At 39.1% G+C, this 25,247-nt stretch overlaps 1 protein-coding gene across 2 annotated transcripts; it reads left to right on the plus strand.

Annotated features, from left to right (window-relative positions):
* The first annotated feature begins 1,537 nt into the window (after positions 1-1,537).
* LOC131234843 (uncharacterized) lies at positions 1,538-25,142 on the plus strand. Of its 2 annotated transcripts, XM_058231821.1 has the most exons (12): positions 1,538-1,715; positions 1,810-1,908; positions 4,994-5,078; positions 8,987-9,056; positions 11,687-11,747; positions 11,847-11,900; positions 15,991-16,147; positions 16,275-16,371; positions 17,538-17,647; positions 19,649-19,755; positions 24,350-24,460; positions 24,562-25,142. In XM_058231821.1, exons 1-12 carry the CDS (start codon positions 1,626-1,628, stop codon positions 24,676-24,678), a joined length of 1,158 nt encoding a protein of 385 aa, XP_058087804.1. In that variant the 5' UTR covers positions 1,538-1,625; the 3' UTR covers positions 24,679-25,142. The 2 variants fall into 2 exon arrangements, with proteins under 2 accessions (XP_058087804.1, XP_058087805.1); XM_058231822.1 differs by lacking the exons at positions 24,350-24,460; positions 24,562-25,142 and adding an exon at positions 21,852-22,131.
* The last annotated feature ends 105 nt before the right edge of the window (positions 25,143-25,247 follow it).

Consider the following 25,247-nt stretch of genomic DNA (forward strand, 5'->3'; position numbering starts at 1 on the left):
TGTCCACTACCCATCGCGTTGAGTTAACATTTGATGTCCATCATGTGGGCCCCACCTTTGAAGTGGGTTGTCCATCATGTGAGGCCCACTTTTGATGTCCACCATCCATCATGTGGGGCGCACCTTCTGTGCGAATCATCCATCATGTTGGGCCGCTTTGGATATAGATCATCTATCATGTGAGACCATGGATGTGGACCGTCCATTAGGTGGGCCCACTTGATGTAGAGTATTCATCATGAGGGGCCACACTTTGATATGGGTCATCCATCATGTGCAGCCCACTCTATCCATAATGGGGGCCCACCTTTGATGTCAACCGTCCATCATGTAGGCCCACCTTCTATGTCCATTATCCATCATGTGGGTCCCATCTTTGATGTGGACTGTCCATTAAGTGGGGCCCATTTGATGTGGATGGTCCATCATGCTGGGCCACACGTTGATGTGGGTCATCCATCATGTGGGGCCTACTTTTGAGGTGAATCATGCATTATGTGAGCCCACCTTAATGTGGACCATTCATCGTGTGGGCCCCTACCTTCAATACGGATCATTCACAATGTGGCCGACCTTTGATGTTCACCATCATCATGTGGGTCCCACCTTTGTTGTGGACCATCCATCATATGGGGCGCACTTGATGTGGATAGTCTATCACGAAGGGCCACTTTTTGTCGTGGGTCATCCATCATGTGGAACCTACCTTTAATGTCCACCATCTATCATGTGGTTCCCACATTTGTTATGGACCATCCATCATGTGGAGCTCAACCATCAATATGGGTCGTTCATCATATGGGCCCACCTTTTATGTCAACTTTCCATTATGTGGTCCTACCTTCAATGTCCACAATCCAGCGTGTGGGTCCCACATTTGATGTGGATTATCCATTAGGTGATGCCCACTTGATGTGGATCATCCACATGTGGGACCACACTTTGATGTGGGTCATCCATCATGTGGGGCTCACCTTTGATGTGATTGTATATTATGTGGTCCCACCTTAATGTGGATCATTCATCATGTGGGGTCCCACCTTCAATATGAGTTGTTCATCATGTGAGCCCACACTAAAGAGATGGTAGAGAGAAGAGGAGGGTAAGATGAGAATTGCCTAATAAGTTCAAGGACAAACTTGTTCAAATATTAACTAAAAATATCAACATGCTTATTCATTTTTTTAAAGTAACATTGCTTAATTTTCAAGGATAAAATTTTTTTTTTTTTTTGCTAGTTTTTAAAATTTCAAGTGGTAAAATTAAAACTTTACCAAGCAACACGGCTGTTTGGAATCTTTATTAATAAGAGCTTTTTTATTTACTCTATAACATAAACTCTTATTTTGAAAATAAACCGTTTGGTAAAACTCTTATTTTACTACTTAATTTTTCTTAAACTACTAAAAATAAAATAAAAACTCTTAAAAAATGAGTGATGGGTGAGTTTAGTTAGCTGATGTAGGTAGACATTTCCTTTGTCCTTGACTTTTCAAGTAATTTTCGTCTTGCACCCTTTTCTTCTCTTCACGGTAGTACCCAATCCGCGCCCGCGCCCTCGCCCGCCATATTTCCTCCTCAGACTCCGACGAGACAAACAGGATATCAGACAAAATCCATAATCAATGACGGACGGTTGGATCCGCGCCATCGTTGAGGCCGTACACTCGAGCCCCACTCAAGCGGTCATCTATCTGGCGGGAGGAGCTTCTCAGGTCCCTTTCCCATCCTCTCGTCTGTTGTAGATCGTAATCCCTCTTTCTCAATGTTGCTTACCATCTGTTCGAGAAATTGCTTCTTCCGCCGCAGGCAGTTGGATGGCTCCTGTCTGCCCCAGGCGCTTCTAACACTGTTCTCGAAGCTGTCGTTCCGTACTCCAAGATCTCTTTGTCTCAATTACTCGGCAAGGTATGATCAGACATTTCTCTTCTTTCTGGGCTTTTTTATGCGTAGTTTTTATTTTAATTTTTTCCAGAATTCATTCTATTTTTTTTTTTAATCCCATTCTTCTTGTGTTCATACATTTTTTTGCCGTTTTACAGTTTTATTGTGCCGAGAAATGATCAAATGTCGTGAGGATTTGTCGCATGCGTAGAATATCCAATCCGTGGAAAAGGTGGGCCACGCCACTATGATCATTTGGGATGAAAATCAAGCTGATCCACCCATTGGGCTGACCATGCCAGTATACTGAGACGTACCATTGGCTGTACGTTGTTTTTGACATTGTGTACCACCTGATGAGTGGATTGGCCTGATCTTCATACCAGCTGACCATCATTGTATGCCCACCTTTTGCGCGGGTTTGCCGGAAAGTAAATTAGATTTGTTCATACCACCTGATGAGGTGTCATTTGATACACGGGTGGAGTATGGCAGTCCAGGCGCGTTTGGATGCTTGTAAATTTTAAGTTGGAAACTCTTTATAAACTGTTTCATGTTTGGCAAAGTGGTAAAGTGTTTCCAGGATTAATCTTCAAAAACCAAAAAAGAAGAGTTTTCTGGGGTAAATAGTTTTTTGTGTTTGGCTGATAGGTAAAGTGTTTACTAGATATCAAAGTGGATATTTAAACTAGACAAAACCTGGAGCGAGAAATCTCACCTTAATCTTCAAATGCATATGAGTGCTTGATATAAGATATGTCATTGGGTTGAGTCCATCATGATAAAGCCTTGGGTCGATCCTTAAGGGTTGTTGGGATGCCTATAAAGTCCTTAAGTAGGAATCTGTTTACAGGTAATCAGATTACAGGGGGTGTTTGGATGGGTATATCTGCCTGTAATAAGATTGCAGGCTGTAATCCGATTACGGCTTTTAGCTGTAATATGAAACATGAGAAAAAGTCATGTTTCAGATTACAGGTAAAGGGATTTCAGGCAACAACTATAATTTTTGAAAAATTTCATGCCAGGGAGAGTTGCATATCATCTTCCAACGGCTACAGGGACCCAAAGTGAAAGAAGAAGATGAAGAAGGAAAAAAGAAGAAGAAGATGAAGACAAACCTCTCTCTCTTTGTTATTGTTGCTAGGCTTGCAACTTCTCATATGTTGGGATTTTATCAAACCTTAGTGCCGTGTTTGAATTAGTGGGCCCACCAAATGATTTGTTTACCATAAATATCGGCCACAAGCTTTATTGAGTTGGGCTTATCCCAATGATCTATCTTTCATAAAAACTTTATATGTCGTTTGATTATTTTTAAAGGATTCTCGGATTACTAAGGCCGACTTTCGTACCTGCTTGACGGGTGGATCTTGCAATCAAGCTTCCTTATGCCTTTTACGACTCCAAGCTCTGTTGTGACTTGTGAGTGAATACCTAATTACAGGTTGTAAACAGATTTCACATCATCCAAACACAGACAACTGTTTCCCCGGCCAAATAGGGCCACATGTAAACACTTTAAACCTGTAATCGGATTACAACTTAATGACTTTACAAGCATCCAAATGACCCCTTAGGCTAAACCGAGAGAGACGTGGGTTTTGAAAGTTGGGTGTGATTCCTTTTTATTAGAGAGGGATTCAGGAAAGTTGTAAGCAAAACTAAACATAGCTTTTTTGAAGGAAAAAAAAGTGAGGATTTTAGTATAAATTGTTTGCCACTTGTAAACACTCTACATTTTGCTTCTATGAGCCAAAATCATGTTCTCATCATAGTGTGGCCCACCTTTTGGATAGATCGGATTTTCTACATGTGTGACACTTTGGTGAGAAAAAAATGGCTGGACTTACAGGTAGAATTTTTTTTTTTTCACGAATCATTTGATACACTGGCAGAGTATGACAATCCTTTAGATGTAGATTGGTTCATGCTTGTCCAATTCGTTGGGCCCATTGTGGATGGGTGCGGCCCTGGAGATGGATTGCTTGGAAGATCTTTGCTTTTGATTGATGGATTTATCTGGTTGAATTTGTACTGTTGGTTGTTTTTCCATTTTAACGCCATGTTTGATGGCTACCAATTGGACAGTGAGGGTCACCCGTTAAGTTTGACTTTTGGGTCAGGATGGGTCCTACAATTTAGACAGTTCAAATTGAGGAACATGTATGGTACACATGCTGCTGTTTTGTGAATGCATATGGGTTGGAAATTGGAATGCTCGGCTACTGTGTAAATAATTTTCTCTCTGTTTTGTGAGCATTTTGCTTGTGATGTTGAGCCCAAATCATTTTTGGCAAGTATTGTGCTGTATTGATTACTCGCCTATTTTAGACTATTTATGTTTGGAGGGCATCATCTCAAGGCTGTAGGAACTCAAATTAGAATAAAAGTAGTAGAGGCAACCTGTGTCTAGTTGTGTTTGGGTGACTTTGTTGAGTTTGATGGATACATGAATGCCTATTGAAATTAGGGTTGCGTTTGGATGCACTGTTGAGTTGAATTAGCCTGACGAAGCAGACAGTGACCAAATTATAATTTTCCTCCTTGCTTACACGTTTTGAGGGTCTGGGCTCCAAAATTCAATGATGCTATGTTCAAGTTGGACTTGAAGGACGCGTAACTGGAATTTGAGGGCTGCTTCCTCATTATGAATACTACGAAGTATCATTAATTTATACTTCTCTTGACTAAACTGGCTATTGTAGTTCGATTTGCTTGTGCATCCAAATGTAGCCTAATAGTTTTCAGATTGAGAGGATACACTTATCTGCATTTGGATGCAAAGTTGAATTGTATTTCAATAATTTAGTCCAATACAGAGGAAAAGATTAACAAAAAAAGAAAAAAAGAAAAAAGAAAATAAAAGAAAAGAAAGACATATGATGAATAGTTCCATCTACCTAGAGGAGTTTCGAGAGAGTTGCTTCTCTTTGAACCCAATGCCTCATCTTCTTATATATCCGTCCTTATTTTCCTTGTGCTTTTCTCTTCTTCTATTAAGTTCTAACTATTCATTAAAAAAAAAATGAAACGATCATGAAGAATGTGAATTTGTAAAATAGATTTTTCCTCGTTGACATTATTTATATTCGTATCTGTTTTGCAGATTCCCACACAATTTACCAGTCAACAAACTGTAGAGGAAATGGCGTTAGTAGCGTATAATCGTGCATTGAAGCTTTCTAGACCAGGTTTCGCATTTTCTTGCTTAATCACTTAAATAGTGCAAGCATATCGTGGAAACAATATTTTGAATGTGTGTGTGTGTGTGCGCGCGTGCGTGTGCGTGCTCGTATGCGTGTTTGTAATTAAAGAACTTGTGCTTTTGATCCTTGCCTTAAACATGACAATGATAATGGTAGACTTGAATTACATTGCTGCACCCTGTGTCGAGGACACATAAGACTGACTTGAATTGCATTGCTGTCTCCCTGTGTGGACACATTAGAATCTGGTTTTTCCAGGCCTTAGTCATACCTTAAAGCTTATGATTTATTGATGTAACCGTAATCACGGCTAGAATGAATTGTGCACAGCATTTGGGGCAACAAAGATAATGTGATTTGCATCATACTGGATTTTTCTTCCTTCTCCAACCTAAATCATATCCATTATACTTCATTTCGTACATGAAACATAATGGATATTAATTTGTGCACAAAAGCATCCTGCTTGGCCTCCTTTACGGGGACATCCAAATGTAACTTTTGCATTCAAAGCTAACCGCATACCATCATCATCATCCCTTTCCAAGCTTTGGGGTTGGCTTTACATAGCCTGTTTTTTCAATCATTGGAAACAAAGCTCAAGCTTCCTTTTCGGAAATCAAGATTAACATTCAAAGTGAGATCTGTTCCACCTCACCTTCTCCTGATTGTAGTAAACACCAGTGAGCATTTTCTAGCCTTCATACTCAAATGATTCCATAGAAGGTCAATGATATGGGGTGTTAGAAACTGCGGCTATGAAATACAATATTTTATTATTTTAAACATCTGTTTGGATGAGTCAGTGAATCCAACTTCATCCATGCAAATGTTTTATTATTCTAAAGTCGGATTCACTGACCCATCCATGCAAATGTTTAAAATAATAAAATATTATATTTAATAGTATGTTCTTTTTTGTGTTAAAAAGTGATATAAGGAAGCCTTAATTATTTATCTATAGAAATGTATCCTAAAATACAAGACAATGATAATAATTAAATATAAATTTTTTTTTTCATGTACTGTGTGTGGGAGTGTCAAACATGCAGACACATGCATACATCAAGACGTCATAATTTCTAGAAAGCTACATAGATTTAAGGAGACTTTCCTGGTAAGTGTATATTTATGTTTGTGATGCTTACCCATGTGGACAGGGTGCAATACTGTCATCTTCAACACATACCAGGCTTTAAATAGTTATTCATTCTACCCTGCTGGTCTCTAATCAGCTTCTTCTCCTGCCTTTTCATCCCATTGTGAAGTGAAAATCAAACCTAGCTTATCATTATGATGAGTTGTTCTCATGAAATAATCTTGCCATTCTTGAGCTGTTAATGTGTAACTTTGAGAGAAAGGAGAGAAGAGAAGGTGGGGAGAAGAGAGGGAAGCAAATTAGGGTTGACGCCCCCACTCTCCCTCTTTTGTATTAATGAACTTTCATTGTCCTAAACCACTATTAACAAAAGAGCAAGCATAGAAACAAAACCACGTGAGCCCAGGTAAGTTGTATAGTGGTTCGACCCACATCTATTTCCATTAACACTCTCCCTCAAGCTAGAGCATAAATGCTATCGATCCCAAGCTTGGAGTATATTCGTGTAGCCTGATTGTGATATGAAGGGAGATGCTTTTCTGTGCTGCTTTTCCAATGACGTTACAATCATGATCGTACAACTCACCTGGTTTATGTTCTCCACCACTCTTCTTCTTCATCTTTAGATTTTGGGAAACACATTGTGAATGATAGAAAGTAACAAACACTTAAGAGATTTGGTAAGTTTTCTAATAGACAGAAGACTTAAAAAGAAATTTTGGAACAAACAGGACAAATAATAATGAAAAGGAATAACTTGTATGAATAGTACCAATTTCACATACTTTGGAATAGGTATCATTTACTGAGTGACAGATGAACTTATTAACGGTGTATTAGTGGAGGAAAACACACTGGACTCACTTGTCATATGGTCAGATGCTTTAGAGTCAATGGCCCATTAGAACAAGGAGTTGGATTCTAAATAGGCCATACTTGAGGCAACAAATGTAGTCGTAAGGTTAGAAGTAGTTGCAGAAGTGGTGGAAACAGGTTGATTCTCCAGTTTTTTTAGCAACTTGGAGTATTCCTCTTGAGTTAGTGTAACCATTTCACCAGTAATACGTGATTGTGGGGCTATAGACGTATAACTAGCTGGATAAGGCCCGTTGCTCTCTCCAATGTAAGATGCTTGATTAGCCATTCCAACTTTGCATGGAGATCTCAACATTTTTCAACAGAGTTATTAAAGGGCCCACAGTGTGTGCACTTCTTATATCCATGATCTTCTCTTATTTCGCCACGACCACCACCATGGCCTCGAACGCTTGAAGATGTTAAAGCTGAATTGTCATTGATTCTACTCGTAGAGCCCAGAGATACACGCCAGAGGCGAGCACACACCTCGTTAAGAGATGGCACATACTTGCCACCTAAAATTTGTGTATGAACTAGTTCATACTCACGTTTCAACCTCGATAAGAACTTGGCCGTACAGAACTCTTCACATTGCTGACGTAGCTACTCCAAATTAGTAGTAAGAGACCGATACACATTCATCTTCTCTCACATTCTTTTGAATTTGGAATAGTATTCACTTACAAATATATCACCTTGTTGAAGCTCAAATATTTCTTCATATAACTGCTACACGAGATATGTTTTTGTCGGATGAATACATCTCTCACAGTGCATCCCACACTTCCTTTGCGGTGTTTAGAAACATTACATTCGCACCGATGGATGGTTTCACACTGTTCCACAATCATGTCATAATTTAGGCATTCTCTTGGATTCATTGATCAATAGTACTGGAACTCTGATGAGGTTTCTCTATGGTCGAATATCTTAATTTTCCCATGGCCGTTTGAAACACTTGGATGGACTTAGATCATTGGAGATCATTTGTTCCATTTAATTTAATAGAGGCTATCTGGACCCCTAAAAAATTAGATGGATTTATGAATCTAGATTTTGGATCAATTTTCATCTCCATTAGAATAAGTGAAAAAGAGAATATTACAAGTCTTGCACAAACATGTGCTGACTTAGCACAATTCACGAATGCTCCACTTGTACGCTTCACACAATGAGCATAACATGTCTACATGTTCCAACCGGCTACAATTGCAGATGATCATGAACATGGCATCCAACATGGGCAACCACTCCACATGCTTATAATAATCACATGAGAGGTGAGATCACACGGACTTCATTTACCTACTCATGCACGGACCATTACACAAGGCCCAAAAAAGAAAAAGAAAAAGAAAAAGAAAAAGAAACCCTAGGTTTCTTAAAAGATTTCCAGCACAAGAGGGATGAGACGTACCAAAAGATAAAAGAGCGAGAAAGAAGGAGAGAATAGGAGGAAGAAAAATGTTAAATCAGAAACAAGGATCCTCTAATACAATGTGAAAGTATAGGGAAAGAGAGAGAAGAAAAGAAAGAGAGAAAGAAGACGAAAAGGTTAGGAGAAGAGAGAGACCCAAAATAGGGTTGACACCCCCACTCTCCCTTTTTTGTATTAATGAATTTTTCATAATGACAAAAGTGCCCTTAATAACAAAAGATAGAATCTCCATCATGGCGTCAACCACTATTAACAAAAGAGCAAGCGTAGAAACAATTCTAAGTGACCCTAGGTAGGCCGTACAGTGGTATGACCCACATCCACATCTATTAGCAATAACTAAGATCAACATAAGTCGTGCTCATGAAGTAATCTTATCATTCCTCAAGTGCAAGAATCAAGTTCCTTGATAGTTATCTCTCCAAAAAAAGTTCCTTGATAGTTTGAGTGTAACAATTTCTTGTGTGTGAATGTGACATCTTGCTGTTTTCTGGATAGGTTTTCCAGTTGTAGGTGTGGGTTTTACAGGGTCTTTGGCTAGCGTACCTCTAAAACGCGGGAATCATAGGTATCACTCTTCTTGTTCTCTCCAGTCATTATGCCTTCTTTTTTTTTTTTTTTTTCCATTTGTTTTGGCAAAATGGATAGTTCTGAAAGGTTCTTCAGCCCTTTCATATTATGCAACTTGTTTAGTAGCTATTGTAGAAACAATGGGGTAATTGAGTATGCCTATTTCATTAGGTGCTTTTCTGTCTTAAATTATGTTACACCATATTAAGTTGCATGTATACACTTTTTTAGGGTCTATTAAATATTGAGGTAGCTCTTCTGGCAGCCCAATCTTATGTATTCAACATTGATTTGGAAGTGATGATCTCTCTTCTCATATAGACAACAAAAGGAGCTCATTTTCTCGCAGTTCTTTTATTTATTGTATGGTCGTTTTCTTTATATCTTTGTTTTGACTACAGAGCTTTGCTAAGCCCACACGTTTGCATGCAAGAAAGTTAGGGACCTAGGGTACATGCCACACTTGTACTGTCATGGCACCTAGGTGTGAGATCCAATTCATCCATCAGGTTGGTCCGACCTTGTAGACGTTTCCCAAAAATAATTCTAGTGCACTCAGCAGGTGGGCCCCAATATTTGAAACAAGTGGATGGTTTAGAGAACTCCAAAAATTTTCACAGATTGTTTTGCAAACTGTGTCCCACTTGACCATTGGATCAGTCTGATTCTTGGGCTAGGGGCCCAGGGCATCAATACAATGATGCCCCTTCTGATAGATAGTTTGGACCTTAGACTTGGTGTCATGCTGGCACACGTGTGGGGTGTACATGAGCTGTGTTGCAAACACGTGTGGGCTAAGCAAAGCTCTTTTACTACAATCCCAAGAAACTACTCTAGTTTGCTTGTCGTTCTGGTATCAAATACAGACATTAGATGAGCCTTAAATTTCTGTCAGGTGCCATCTCAAGTTACCACAATGTCATACAACTATAATGGAAATACGATCACAGTTTGATGTCTCCTCCAGTCCAAAGACCATCATAAGACAAACCACCTAGGAGTTCTTATCAATGACCAGGCATGTTTATGTACTCAATGTTGATAGTAAGGAAATATATGATTCTTGATCTATGGATATGCATTGTATCCTTGGGTTTTCAGTTTGTACAAGCAGTGTCCATGGTTCAGTGATACAGACTGCTGCAATGATGAACGCCACCTTGGATGGACCTTGCTCCAAAAAATCGTTGAATTTGGAAGTTCTTGATCATCCAATCTTCCACGCTTTATTTACTTGAATGTAGATATTGTAATTCTTTCTCCAATGTCTATTTGCAAGCTGTGTATGGAAGGGTAAACGTTATCGCATCAAGTAGATTTTTAGGCCATCCAATGTGGGCCTCATCAGTTCAACAGTCTGGAGCACCAGAACATGGGCCCACTTACACAGACTAAGGATGTGAGGATACTGTAGATGTCGTAGGGTCTGGGATCATATAACTCTTGATACTGTGCTCTTAATCTGCTCCTCATGCTTAAATAGCTGATCCCGGCCACCTTGTGAGAACCGTATAAAAGTGCAGCCTGGAAGGTTAGGCTCTTTAGTTTCTAAGATCCAACATTATGGGATCATGGCGCAAACGTTTCCATGGTTTAATTGCCATTAGAACCTTGAGTATGCTACAATTTTCACCTGGTGACTTCTCTTGTTCATGTTGTCATTAACTATGCTACAATTCCTTGATCTCATTGAAAATCTCCACTTGCTCTTGCTCAATAAGGCATGCTGCCAATCCCACCTGTGTAATTCATGGTTCACAATGTTCTTCTTCTTGGCCCATTATGGGTTTCCTACTTTCCATTTGAAGCTCCATCTCTCACACTCACTTTGGCAATGTTATAGTGTTTTTTTTTTTTTTAATTAAAATTTTTTAAAATTTTTAAATGGTACTCTTTTGGTGTTTAAAATTTCTACCATGTACTTTTTGCTGCTTTGTATTTTTTCAAACATTTCTTCAATAAAATATATTACCCTTCAAAAAAAAATTGCTACCATGGTTAACATCGATGAGATCATAACATATCATTCTTGGTTATCCGAAGGGGTGTGAGTGATACTGTTGTCTCTTGCTAAGGAGGGAGTGAAGAAAGGGTCACTCACTTTTGTCTCTTCAATTCCACCCCCCTAGCTTTTAGGGTGCATTTGGTTGCACTAATTATTATGAACAAATTTCATGATATTTGGTGCAACCAAACACACCTTTAATAAAACCTCCATTGCATATTAAATAATAATAAATAATAATGATAATGATGACAACAACAACAGGACATTATGATCTATATCTATTTACAGCCACCATTACGTTATTGAATACCTTGGTTAGGATTCTCCCCTCAGGGAGAGTTTTGAGGTAGGGTTCCATTGGTGGTAGGGGCTATGAGATTAATAGTCTGCATCACCAAGCTCTGTGCCACAATTGTTTATTCTAAAACTACAAGAAATTATTCATATCCTCAGGGTCAGGATCATATAGTCCTATTTATGGGCTGACTATTGATTAAGCTTTACTTCCCAGCGGTTTTGTGTAAGTTATCTTTCAATGATTGCGTTGTTTTTATCTTTTTGGATCAAGTTGTTCGAAAATATGATATGGGCTGTCTTTTTGGACACTTTGAATTATACAGGTTTTACTTGTCAACAAGAACATCTGATCGGCTTTGGGTATCAAATGTTACCTTGTCAAAGGTATTTACTGCATTGTCTTGGGCCTTTTGTCTCTTACCTAGAGTTTTATATTAGATATATTGATATATTTAGAATGCCTATTGTTGAATTGTTTCTTAGGGTCTACGAACTCGTGAAGAAGAAGACACAATCTCGAGTCGTCTTCTACTCAAGGTGCATAGCCAGTATTATAGCTGAAAGAATATTCATCTACCTCATTTTAAATTGAACATTTTCTATGTGAAGATATAAGTTCTTTGCTATTTCAGTGTCTTAATATCCATGTTCAAAAACTATATTTGGAATATGCACAGAATTGGTGTGATAGTCTGCCAAAAGATCCCATTTATTTTATTCAAATGTCGCGTTCTATGATTTGTAATTTTGATGACTTGGAATGTTTCGTTTCCAGCCATTCAGATTTGGATGTGCAAAGTTTAGGGTAGTTTGAGTATATGACTGTTTCTAATAGGGAGCTTCTTTTCATATGGGGAAGAAAAAACAAGTGCTAAGGCATCTTTCTCGCTTCTTTTGTGTGGACTCAGTTGCAGCGGATCTTTAAGCTGTAATAGGTCAGACCGAGTCCTATTTCAGCTCTTTTCAATGCATGGGTGGGTGTCCATGTGTGGAAGAAAAGGAAAGCACTATGGCATTGATGAAAGACAGATGACCTAGCCTAGAATGATGCAATAAGATCATCAACGGATTAGTTAAAGCGCAAAATAAAGCTAACCTAACACAAGTTTTTATTTTTTATTTTTTATTAATCAGCAATGTAACATGTTTGAATTCAAGCCATACGACAATCCCGCAATGTAGTTCCAATAAAATACCAAATAATTAGGATCTATGGAAGTTAGGACTTCCATCTAAGTATAGGGGTTGTTCTCAATTCAAAGGGGTTCACTTGGTTTGTGAGGGTTTGGGAATTGGATTATGGAAATTAGGGTTTGGAAGTAGGTTATGGGGAATTAGGGTTTTGAGAGTTAGGATTTTAAGAATTAGGGTTTTAGGAAACTAGGGTTATGTTTTGGGGATTAGGGTTTGAATTGGGGATTTAGGGTTGTGATTTGGGATTCTAGGGATGGCTTAGGTTGCAGGTGTATGAATTGGAAGAAGGAAGAATAAGAATGGAGATGGAGATGAGTTGTTGTTGGAGAAAAAAGAAAAAGAGAACTAGAAAGAAAGAGAAAGAGAAAGAGAAGAAATACCTTTTGATAGAAGAAAATGAAAGCTAATGATAACTATGAATCACTACATGGCGTCGCACCAAATTGCTCCAATCATAGGAGGTTTTACTTCATCACAAAGCAAAGAGAAAGAAAATTTCTTATTTCATATGCAATAATAGGTAGGTTGGGGACGTCCAACCCTTATATAGTCTCGGGAAAGAGTTTTTACAAAAAGATGCTCTCAGATAAAAAGTTTCACATAATGACGCTCAATAAAATAAAAGTTGTTTTGAACTCCCTAAATTTAACAAAAATATAAACTAAATAAAAAATAACAAGCATATAAACAATTAAATAAACTAAACTATTTCGTGGCCCACGATCAAGATGTCGAATGACGATGATCCAACGGTCAGAATGGTCCAACTAAGTAGCTCACATGCATCTTCCCAGTGTAGGGCCATCAAAGATGCATAATCATGCATGTGGGGTTTTCAACGGGGTAGGCACTCAAATTGGGCCCACAGGGCCCCATGTATGCATCACCTAGCCATAAAGAAATGGCGCTCTCCTCCTCCTTTGGTATACTTTGACTGGTGCTTGGATGTCCTCATCACGTATCTTTCATCATTGTCAGGCCTTCATTCAATCTGGAAAGAATAGGACAATTGTGTTTCCTGTAACTTTGAGACTAAAAAGAGGATGTGTTCTGAGAAGTTCAAGAATCAGGACATAATTATAAATGGGGCCGTGGCTCTTCGATTTTTCATCTGCTATATTATGGATGACTTTTGGTCATCCCCTCTCTAATTTTGCTTCTAGTATTCAATAAATATTTCAATGTTTAAAAAGGGGGGAAAAAGAAAGGTATGGAGCAATTTTTATTTTTTAAAAAGGTCCTTTAGTATTTACATTGATAGATAAAGGTTAAAAATATCTCCTTCTCTAACACATGCAGATAATTCATTCTTGGGATGACGCTATGAGTCTCCTTAAAGATTAGCTACGGTAGTTCATAGCTTGGCAGTGTGGTGTAACTTGGTTATCGAGTCAATAAGGCCTTGGCACGACAACAACCTAATCTCAAAGAAATGAACAAGAGTACACCCATAAGAATATTAGAGTAGAGAGGGAGAGAACTTTATTGATATCAACTTCTTCTCTTACAATTCTTAAGAAAAACTCACACTTAAAAAATTTGGAATGACTACTTCCTACACCACTCACCCTTTTATAGACATTACGGGCCTATTTAGTTTTCCAATTGCAGCAGTAAATGGCTATAAATGGGTAATAATTATTTACTCTTTTAATTATGTGGTGACATCACTTGCATTTTACTGTAATGATGATTTTGCTACATTGTTTGTTTCACCGAGAAATCATTGTTAAATTGATAGTTTTATAATATGAAAATGTAATGATTACAATTTACTTTACCTGCTTCCTTTACAACTGTATTTGACTCTCGATTTACGAGCCATAATTCATGTTTAAACAAACACCTCGGAATGATAATGATGGCTCATTTACTTTGCATTTTAAAGGAATTTGGAAAACTTACAGGGCCCTAAATGAATCTTTAATGATAAACCCCCTAACCAATAGATTGATTTCAAATCAATCATAATTTATTTCAAATGAATCTAAGATGGTAAAAGCCTAATAATAGTAAAAGCAAATATAGAAAATAATTCTAATTACATCTCTAAATTAGCTCCTCATATCTTCAATTACATCTAAAAATAGTTTTATAAATCAGCCCCCTGTACTTCTAAAAATAGTAAATTGCAATCCTTAATTTAGGCCCTCAAATCTATAAAATAAACAGTCCAAAAATCAGCACATATTCGGCCCTTACAGTAGGCTGCGGGCCTACAATATTGTTGGGCCCTATGGTGGACTAGGTGGGTTGTACGCCAGCATCACACCGACTCTTGAAGTTAGAAGCCTCCGGAAATGCCTTCTGGCCAGGGTTTGGAAACTTTTATGTTCCTCACACGGTAATCCATGTCGTTATGGGATAAACAGTGTGCATAGGGATGGTAAAGGAATTATCCACGAGTCATCTGAACCTTGTGTGTGTGAGGAGATTAATGTTTTAGAGCCTCTGGCTTATATTTCTTCGGCTTCTTCCAATAACTTGGAGGCCTTGGGAGTTCTCTATTTCTAATGAGATGCAAGATATTGCTTCCTGGATAAACATTTCATTTGCCTCTGTCTGATGAGAGGCCAATCAAGTGGCTGATATTTTAGCTATGGATGTTGTTGGCTGGGTGACTCTTTGTATTGTGGACTAGGTCCCTCTTCCACTTTGTTCTTTTCTATTGAATGGATTTATCATTTCTCAAGAAAGAATAAGAAAAACATCAAGCTCCCTTTTATATCCATGCCTATTGCTGCAGCTACTAGCTGAATCTTGTTCAAGACAATCTTGCCTTTTTTATCTCGTCTTGAAAAAAATGAGCATGGTGTACATATGTAATAAATATGGGATGCAGATCATGTTTCTAACTATACTATGGATGAAAGGTCTCTTTTGAGAATGGGACCTGTACTTACCTTTAATTTAATATGCTATCAGTTTATTGACGAGAAAACCTACCATACGGATGATAAATGTTTAGACACAGGTATTTCGTAATTGAGAAATTTCAAAGGAAAACTTACGAAGCTCGAGTGTAACTCTGAATGCTGTATGGCTTAACTTTGCACAGTACTGTCATTTGATTTCCATACTCCCCTCTGTTGTCAGAGTTATATCTTAACTTTTCTTTAGTATAGGCATTAGTAATTCTTGATGCACTCATATTTTTTAATAAGATCCGTTACTTATCAATAAAGGGGCAAAACTGAAGAAGAAACTCAGGATACTGTTTATTCTCAAGGAACTATTCAAGGCTCATCTATGAATGATCTGTAGCACTGGATGATTTGTTGTAGTATGCCATCTGGCCTGTATGGTAGATAGCATCCCAGTACATTGGTTGTGAATTTTGCTGCATGTGATTTTTGGTTTGTTGATTATCTTCTATAATCATTCCTATAATTGTTTCTTCTGATATCTTGATCTGTCAACACGTTTGGTAAAGGCAGTTGCAGATGCTTGCAAAGTTTCTGCTACGTTTGTTTCAGAACTGACAGATTCTGAAGTGCCTGATGAACATGAAATGCTGTTCAATGAAGACCAAGAGTTACAGCAACTTATTGATGGACAAATATGCATGAAAGTTTATTCCTTTTCAAATGGTATTAGTATAATCCATAGCTTGATTTAACATGAAATACAATTTAGATTTTTATCAGTACACAAACTGTAATACATGGCGCTTTCTTTCAATTTTGCTGTTATTTATGTTAAGGACTGGATTTGCAGAGACAAATGCATCAAGTTCAGAAAGAAAGATTATATTATCCGGTTCATTTAATCCTTTGCATGATGGTCATCTCAAACTTTTGGAAGTCGCATCAAGGTATATGGATCTTGATCCACCTATCTTTTTTGGTTTCATCACCATCATCATCATCATTGTAGTTGTCGTCATCGTCGTCATCATCATCATCATCATTGTAGTCGTTGTCATCGTCGTCATCATCATCATCATAGCTGTGTCCCATCAATTTATTGTTGGCTTTATGTCCAATCATCAAGATTTGAAAATGTTTGACAACCCGCTTTTCACCTGACATCAGCCCTCAGCAATTGTCAAGCGATATCTTAATCATGTTCACTCTTTGGAAAAGCTACATAGGAATCACTGATGTATGAAATGTGAGCATGTCCACCTCTCTTTCACACTTACCGAAAACAGTGTAGATTCCGGTATTTGGAGACGTCACTAAAATGGAAAGATCCTGCATTGAGGTGTGTTGAGATTTCACTAAAATGGAAAGATCCTGTGTTGGGGTTTGTTTAAAATAGGTTCACATGGATGGGGTTAGGGTTTGTTGAAGAATGTTAAGAGTGGTTAGGGAGGAACTACGGTATTCAGAAAACTTCAGGAGAATGGGAGCTAGAATCATAGGATTGGGATGGGAGGGAGGGGGGCAGGGAGCAGGGGCATTTTCACACCGGGCTCGAGTGGAGTAGCATGTGGGATGCGGGGACACACTCGGGGTGGGCGGCCCGTGTGAGGCGGGTGGCTCGTGTGATGTGGGGCTCACAAGGGGAGTTCGGCCAAGGACCTAACCCATGGGATGTGGGGCCTGGGCTATGAGATAAAGGGTTTGATTCGCCATTCTCCATCAGTTAGTGGCTGGTGTTGGGAGTTCTAGAACTACCTGTTAAGTCTTCTTACACCTTGTTAGTGGCCGGTGTTGGGAGTGAGTGTAGGCTCTCAAAATACAACTGGGTTCATGTTCTCTCCTCTGGGATACTGACCCAGATACTCAATTTCCTAAATCTTTGAAAAGCCCGGCACATGCAAATATAGTTTACACATCAGTGTTAGCCTTATTATGCTCTTTCTTTGAAAAGTGAGGCACATGCAAATATAGTTTACACATCAGTGTTAGCCTTATTAGCTCTTTCTTTGAAAAGTGAGGCACATGCAAATATAGTTTACACATCAGTGTTAGCCTTATTATGCTCTTTTAATGAGCATTGGATACTATTACTGATTTTTTCTTTCCTATGCAGCATTTGTGGTGATGGTCTTCCATGCTTTGAGATTTCAGCAATTAATGCAGATAAACCTCCACTGACAGTATCTCAAATCAAAGATCGGGTTAAGCAATTCGAGAAAACTGGTAAGGTTTTATTCACATATTCTGTTCTTTTCTCTTTTCTTTTCCTTTTCCTTTTCCTTTTCATTTTGTGCCCAAGTTAATGGAATTGTTTGTTTTCTATTTGATTGCAAAGGTCTAATTTCATTCAAACTAGAGCCTCATTTCTTCCTATAAGTTGCAAATGCTGTTTCTCTTATCTGTTTCATGTTTTAGTGTCTTGGAACTACTAGTGAAGACTGATTTCTTTCTTCCCTTTGAACCCCACTCCCCACCCATTTTTGTTTCCTTTTCCTGACCTTTTGTTTCTATCTAATGAAGTTCTTTATTAAAAAAGAAGAAGATGAGCTTCATACAATTACACCAAACAATCCTCAGCAGAACCAAGAAACAGCTATTAATGCACCTCCAACAAACAACCCCTCCCTCTGAACACTACACCTTCAATTCCTTAGGAAATCTTGCAACATTGGGATTAAAACACTTCTGACACCATGTCTTCTCAGCCAGATTCCAAGACAGTTCTCAGAACTGAGATGGTCCAAAAACACAGCTGGTAGTGAATTTCAGACCCGTGAGTCAAGCTCATAAAAGAACAATCTAAGAAATTAAACTAAATTCACTATATAATTTTTTTTATTATATATTAAAGATCAATAAATAGTAGCAGGCCCTGAACTGGTTTTAGAGTCCATGTGGGAGTGCTGGCTTCATCCGTTTGTATTGGCAAGGGTGTCAGGTACAGCTATTGATCTAGTTGTTGGACTCATTTGACCCCCAAAGCCTAGGGTATGTGGATGGCTATATATTTAAGATTTTATAAAACTTTTATCAGTAAAACGTTTTTAAAATAATTTGATTATTTCTTAAAGATATGTTTTTATTGTCAAACAACCATTTACTCTAAAAGCTTAAGCTGTCAAAGTGTTGTGTATCAATGTATATCAAGGGACTTTATCATTCCAACACCCCCCGCACGTGCAGGGTGGGAACTCCGCACGGGAACATACTGACGAGGGTGGAGGGACACTCACACCATGAATAGGCCGGGCTTGATTTCCCGGTCCCTGGGTTGCACCTGATTTTCCTAACCCCCCGTGGGAGAATAATATATTAGCGAGGCATATTTGCTGCTCTCGAGATTCGAACATAGGACCTTTTGCTCTGATACCATGTCAAACAACCATTTACTTTAAAAGCTTAAGCTGTCAGAGAGTGGTGTATCAATGTATATCGAGGGACTTTATTATTCCAACATTTATAAAATCTAATTGCTATTTTAATATAAAATATTTTGGTATTGCTGAATCATATCCAACATGGACCCCATACTGTAACCATGAAGTACCATATCAGATGCAAATGTTCCTCAGATTTGAATAATCCACAGAGACTACAATTGACAGGGGAAGCATTTGATCCATCTGATCATCCCCACCTATCATTTCACTTAAGAGCAAGATTTTAAAATCTGCTTTTGTGTAACTGTTATGGACAGTGTGAGAAATATCTTTTATGGTGATTACAATGTTGGGCTGGCTTGGACCGAGCCCTGGTTGTGAACTAAAAAATCAGTCTTGGGCTGGCTGGTTCCTCCAGCCAAATACTCAACCAACCAATGTGAGAAGTTTGGGCTGGGCTGATTTTTGTCAGGCCTTCAGGCACATAAGCCAAATTGAGCCAGTTAGTCATCAATCCTAACCTCAGGCCATGGCCTAACACTCAGCCTATAGGATCGGCTGAAAACTAGCCCAAAACAGGTTGTGGACTTGGCCTGGGCCAGAGCGAGCTGAGCCCAGTTCCTACCCTATGATCATGTATGCAGTTTACCTCTTGCATTTTTCTATTTTCTTAATTGTGTCTATGAATCATCTACTATCATTTTTTTTTTCAGTGTGCCTTTTGTAAATTGAATGACAATCAAGTATATCTATACACTAGAACAAATTTGTAGTGATGGTATAGATCATTTATTTACACATGCAAAACTCTTGTTTGCTATCTCATGCTATTTAAAAATGGCAGGAAAGACGGTGATTATTTCCAATCAGCCTTATTTTTACAAGAAAGCAGAACTGTTTCCTGGCAGTGCTTTTGTAATTGGCGCAGACACGGTAGCGAGGCTCATCAATGTGAGGAATCTCTACTCATCATAGAATGCATATTGCTTAATATGTCATGTGCATGTATGATGAGAGACAATGGGACACATGCCATGCACCTCGTGTGATGCATGTACAAACTAAAGATGGAGTGCATGTGTACTATTACTTGTCATGTACATGATCTTTTGATGCATCATGCATGGTATTCATGTCTTCTAGATTCAATAGTGCATGTTATGCATGCCGTGCAATCCACTTATATAGTTGCCTCCCCACATGCACACAATTTCCAACCAAGTCCAACCAGTTCTGGTCTGTGGGCAACTCACATCAACAGATACTTAATACCATGCTAAGTACATTGCTGCTGTTATTGTTGACACGCATTTGGTGCCTTAGGATCATCATTTATGTTGCCTCCTTCCCTGCCTACGTGGTTTTGGTGAATAGTTTAGGAGTTGACACTTTGTTTATGAACCTGTTGGTGAAAAAAAAAAAATCTTTGTGAGTGGAGTTGAATTTGCTCTCTAGGGATTGTGTTAGAGGGGTATTGTTGTCATGTTGGAAATGGTGTCGATTGTATTGGAGGCAATATTGGCAAGATAGAATAGTGCCTAGACCTCTCCGTTAGCCGTTGGGAGTTAGACGTCTCATGTAGCCATTGTTGGCGTCATGGGTTGACCATGAGAGGCAGTGGCGTCATATAGTCGATAAGCAAGGATGATTCGTAATAAAGATATCGGAATTCCTTGGTTGAATTGAGGAATTGTTGTTGTCCTTAAACGGGTTATTGAATGTTCCAAACCCTACTTCATGAATGCAAATGATTACCAAGTCCCCCCAAAGATCACGGTGTTCGGATGGCTGGTGGGCAAGAGGAAAGTTCTAACGGTCGATAACCTCAGAAAAAGAGGAATGATCATTACCAACATCTGCCTATGCTGTATGCCCCACGAAGAAACGGTTGATCATCTGTTTATTCATTGCTCTTTCTTCCACATGGTTTGGTAAGAAATTTTATCCTCTTTCCATGTTTATTGGGCTCTCCCAAATTCTACGGATCGATTGATTTCAGCCTGGTAGGGAGCGTCTCTAAGCAAAAACAGATCCACGGTTTGGAGAATGGCCCTGCTGGCAGTGTGGTGGGCGGTTTGGGAAGAAAGAAATGGGAGATGTTTTAAGGATATTTCTAAGCCAGTACATTCCATTGTCAAAAGAGTTTATCAGTTCATTACAGAATGAGCCTGTTTTATAGTCAAGCTAAAGCTATGTAAACTGTCTCATTTGGGTGGGTAAGGGGTCGCTATCTCAGCGTGCCCTTTCCCCCTCCTTTTCTCTTAATGAAATCGTTCTCTGTTATTTATCAAAAAATAAATAAAAATGAATGCAAATGATTACATGTTATGCACTCAAAGAAAGTCGAGTGGCTTTCGTTAATCTGGGGTCATTTCATTCCAGTTAGTGGTTTGACATAGGCCTTTAATTACATCTCTAGGGAAAACCCTTGATTGAAAGGTAAAACTAGAGTGGAGCGCCCTATGACATAGCCTCGTCTTCAAAGTTTCTAAAACCAAGAAAGTTGTGGTTGGCTTGGCGTACACAAATGATTGTCCTGACAATACCGTGAGGGCTTATATGTCAAGGATGGGTAGGAGGTGACTCTCTAGCTCTCATCATGAGATGATGAGATCCTTTGCGCCTAGCGCAAGGATTACTGATGGGTATGCGCTTGTTTTGGGGCATAGCTATATGAGAAGCTATTGTGGGCTGTCTACGATTGTAACAGTCTCGTAGGCTAAAGGAGAACTCTGTGACTGGTGCAAAGCTCGATTCATTTAGTGCACGGTGCTTGGTGTTAGGCCTTCTAAGGTTCTGGCTTGTGGCACAGAGCTCCTCCCTTCATTGGGTCCCCAATGCATGGCACAAGGATTCCCAATGGTAGGGGTGGAAGGTTCAGGCATATGAGGTTCACCTTATGAGTGTCGGCTTCCATCCAACCCTTTTGATTCATTGGTCTCTAATTCTCAGTCTCTCATTACCCCTTAAAATGAGTGCCTTGTGGGTATTTATAGGTATGTGAGTCTGAGATTCCCGACACCTGCTCTTTGCGCTTGTTTTGGCAGCTTGGCATGGAGGTCTCTCTGTTGGACGCAGATGGCTCTGCATGTGGCGCATGGTTTTCTTCCCTTTTGTAGGGAAGTGATGATGTCAATTTCAGCACAGTGTTGTTGGAGTTGAGATGGTGTGGCACAAAGGTGCCTTTGGATTCGTGGGGGCTCGTTTTGGCTAAGTACCAAAATTCATGTGTCAACAGAACCTTACACATAAATGGAAGTTTGTCCTTTGAACAACCAAGTAATAGAACCTAATGCATTTAGAATTTACTATGTTTTTGTGACCAGAATAGGTGTCGGCCCAAATTGCCACTCTGCCCAATTCTTCCATTTGTTGCATTGAGCTTGCTTGCCATTTGTGCCAACTTTTCACAGTCCGAAATCCAAGTACCCGAGTAAGGCTACTCAAGACCTGAATCCCAAGCACGTGATCTAGATTATTTAATTTTTATTACATCAAGTATACTAATTTTAATCCAATTAAACATCATCCACACTCGACTGGAAATTATCGCCGAACTTAAAATTAAATGATCATGCCATGCTCACTACGCAAGTCATTACTCTTAAAATACTTGTTCAATTACATTGAAATTTAAATTCCGAACTAATTCCCAAGTAACTAAAGGAACATCTAATAATGAAGGCCTGCTTGCTCATAGTACTCCAACTTAGCACCTGTACCGGTTCAATGGACTTTCTCAATTCTGCTCAATGCAGAATGGGGTTTCTGCAAGTTTCAACCATTACTACATTATTAACTATTTGATGCAGGGGCATGTGATGACCTAATCCTAGATGCATGTATAATTAGGTTAAAGAATGTTCAAGTAAATACACGAATCAACTAACCCTTTTCAATCAAAGGGATTAGGTAAATTTCAACACAAAGATGAGGTCATTCCGTCAAGATCATGCCCCTTAGCATAAAATCGCGTAAACAGTAAAAAGGGAGGACCTAGGGATATGAGGATATTCCAGATCTAGGATAAGTCAGTCCACGGTTAAGTTTGGATTTGATTCTACTGACTAACCATCCCTCTTTTCCGTTCAAACTAGAAAGGAGATATCTAGAGATGAACGAATGGGGTGAAGAATGAAGGGTTCAAGATGAAGAAAGTACGGGTCCTTTTGTCGTCAAAAGAAAAGGAGGAGGATTTTTACCTTTTCCTACACCTTGAAGATTTAGAAAAAAGGAAACCTGAAATCGGGGTGGAATCCTTAACACCCAAGGGCCAATTCTGAAATCCTAATAATCTCTTGAAAAAGAGGAAGGAAAAATACGAATTTCTATACATTCAATAATAATGAAAATAGGGTTTCTCATAACGTATTTATAAGCTATGGAAACAGTAAAAGTGCACTAAAGCCCCTGAAAACAAGAAAAATAACGAAAAAAATAAAGACGAAAAAAGAAAGTGCAATAAAGCCCTTGAAATAAGAAAAAAGAACAAAAACACCTAAAAGTAAAACACCCGTGTGTCAGGGTGTGGTCATGCCACTCCTGCACTCATAGCGCATTAGAAAATGGGTCTGATGGACTCCACGTCCATCCACATCAACTCCTCTGCTCCAGTACTCTGTCGGCGACACCTCCTCCTCTGGTACACTTTAAAGGGTGCACCACTGATGTCCGCATCACTATTTAAAGTGGGTTCCATTCTAAATGGGGCATTGTTGCCACTAGTGCAATTCCCAACAACCCATTAAAACATTATTAGATATAAATTGCATGAGTTTTCATGTAGATGGTTTTGGTGGAAAAAAGAAAAAGACGAAGCCTAGAACATGTTCAAGCTCCATATTTATCCATACAGCATCTTTTGTTCCATTTCTGGCAATCTAGGATATAAAATAGCATCTCAAGGTTGCAACTTCAAGCGCCATTTCTTGAAGCAAAGTAAGGGTGTGTCCATGTTCTTTTATAGAGTTTTATCTAAAAGCAATTCATGCAAACTGTGAACTTGATGGTCTTCTTATCCTCCTCTGTTTTTCTTTTTCTTTTTCCTTTTATTTTTTAAATCTGAAATTTTCTTCAGCTTGATGGTCTTCCATATTAGAAGCAACAAAAACTATTCTCTTCCAGGAGGTATTACAATGTCTTGATGCATCAGAATCATACAAGTTGGGTCCATGGTTCTGTTATCCAGGCCATTGATCTCATGGCCCCCATGGTGGATGATGGGTGCCCTGAGATCCTAACCATCCAGTCTTCGGCCTTCTTTTCCAGATTGTTGTTGCATCTTTCTTATCTATTTGTAACCCTGACCAAGGATCTCTGAATCCAAGTGTTCCTCGTTAATGGTTGGGGCCCATAAGATCAATGGTCTGGATTGCCAAAACATGAATCTTCTTATGCAGATTGGGTACATTAGGGCTCTTTGCATCCAGATGTATCATGACCCAATAATTCTTCATCTTCCGGATGCTTTCTGGGGACAGTTTAGAAACATGCAAACAATTTTAAGTGATATATGTGGTTTATGCAACTTCTGTCTGCTGAACAGCCAAAATATTATGGTGGCGATCATGATAGAATGCTGGAGATATTGATCGGATGCAAAAGATCAGGTTGCACTTTTCTCGTAGGCGGTCGCAACGTTGATGGGGTTTTCAAGGTGCGTCAGTGTTGTCCATTGGTGCTTGCACTGTTGTACATGGCACAAATTCTACTTGTCACAGGAAACATTTATATTGTGTTTTCTATGGCATGTTCCAGGTTCTTGAAGATTTCGACATTCCAGAAGAGTTAAAGGACATGTTTATTTCAATACCAAAGGAGGCGTTTCGCGTGGATATATCATCGACGGAAATACGGAAAAGCCAGGGAATGTAAACACCTTGGAAGAAAGCTTTACTTGCAGACACCCGTCTCCAAGCACCAAACAGAAGCTCCCCACATGTGCGGAAGGCGGCATGTGAAGAAGATCCAGGCCATTCATTGGGTGAGCCCCATGCTGAATGCACCCTAGCCCAAAAATGGACTGCTTGAAGAGAAAAAAGCAATTGTCCCCTTTTTGTCGGCCCAACTGATGAATTGACTGGGATGATTTCTGGGCCAAGGCACATTCACCATCAGGCCTGTCTGATGGATGGCCTGGATCTTGCACATGTCTACCACTTTGGGCTTGTGTTGTTTGTGTTTGCTGATTGTGGATGCTGAGACTGCAAGCAGTTCTTCCGTGACACCTTAGTTATGGAAATGCAAGTATTGATAAGATGACTTTGAGTATTCAGACAGGCGACTTATATTGGTATGCCACTCCTGAAAATGACATGTATACTCAAATGGATTATGCATGGGCATGGACACGCACGACCCCATGTTTTAGCATGTCATTTTGCATGATGGGTGGACATTAGGGCTGCAACTTGAGTTCGGGTCAACCAGAACCCAACAGACCC

Source organism: Magnolia sinica, chromosome 19, assembly GCF_029962835.1.
Source record: "Magnolia sinica isolate HGM2019 chromosome 19, MsV1, whole genome shotgun sequence".
Classification (NCBI taxonomy): Eukaryota; Viridiplantae; Streptophyta; class Magnoliopsida; order Magnoliales; family Magnoliaceae; genus Magnolia; species Magnolia sinica.

Coding starts and splice junctions, on each gene's coding strand:
- LOC131234843 (XM_058231821.1), top strand. CDS start 1,626: ATGACGGACGGTTGGATCCGCGCCATCGTTGAGGCCGTACACTCGAGC. Junction 17,648..19,648: donor TAAGCAATTCGAGAAAACTG/GTAAGGTTTTAT, acceptor TAAAAATGGCAG/GAAAGACGGTGATTATTTCC. Junction 19,756..24,349: donor CGGTAGCGAGGCTCATCAAT/GTGAGGAATCTC, acceptor TCTGCTGAACAG/CCAAAATATTATGGTGGCGA.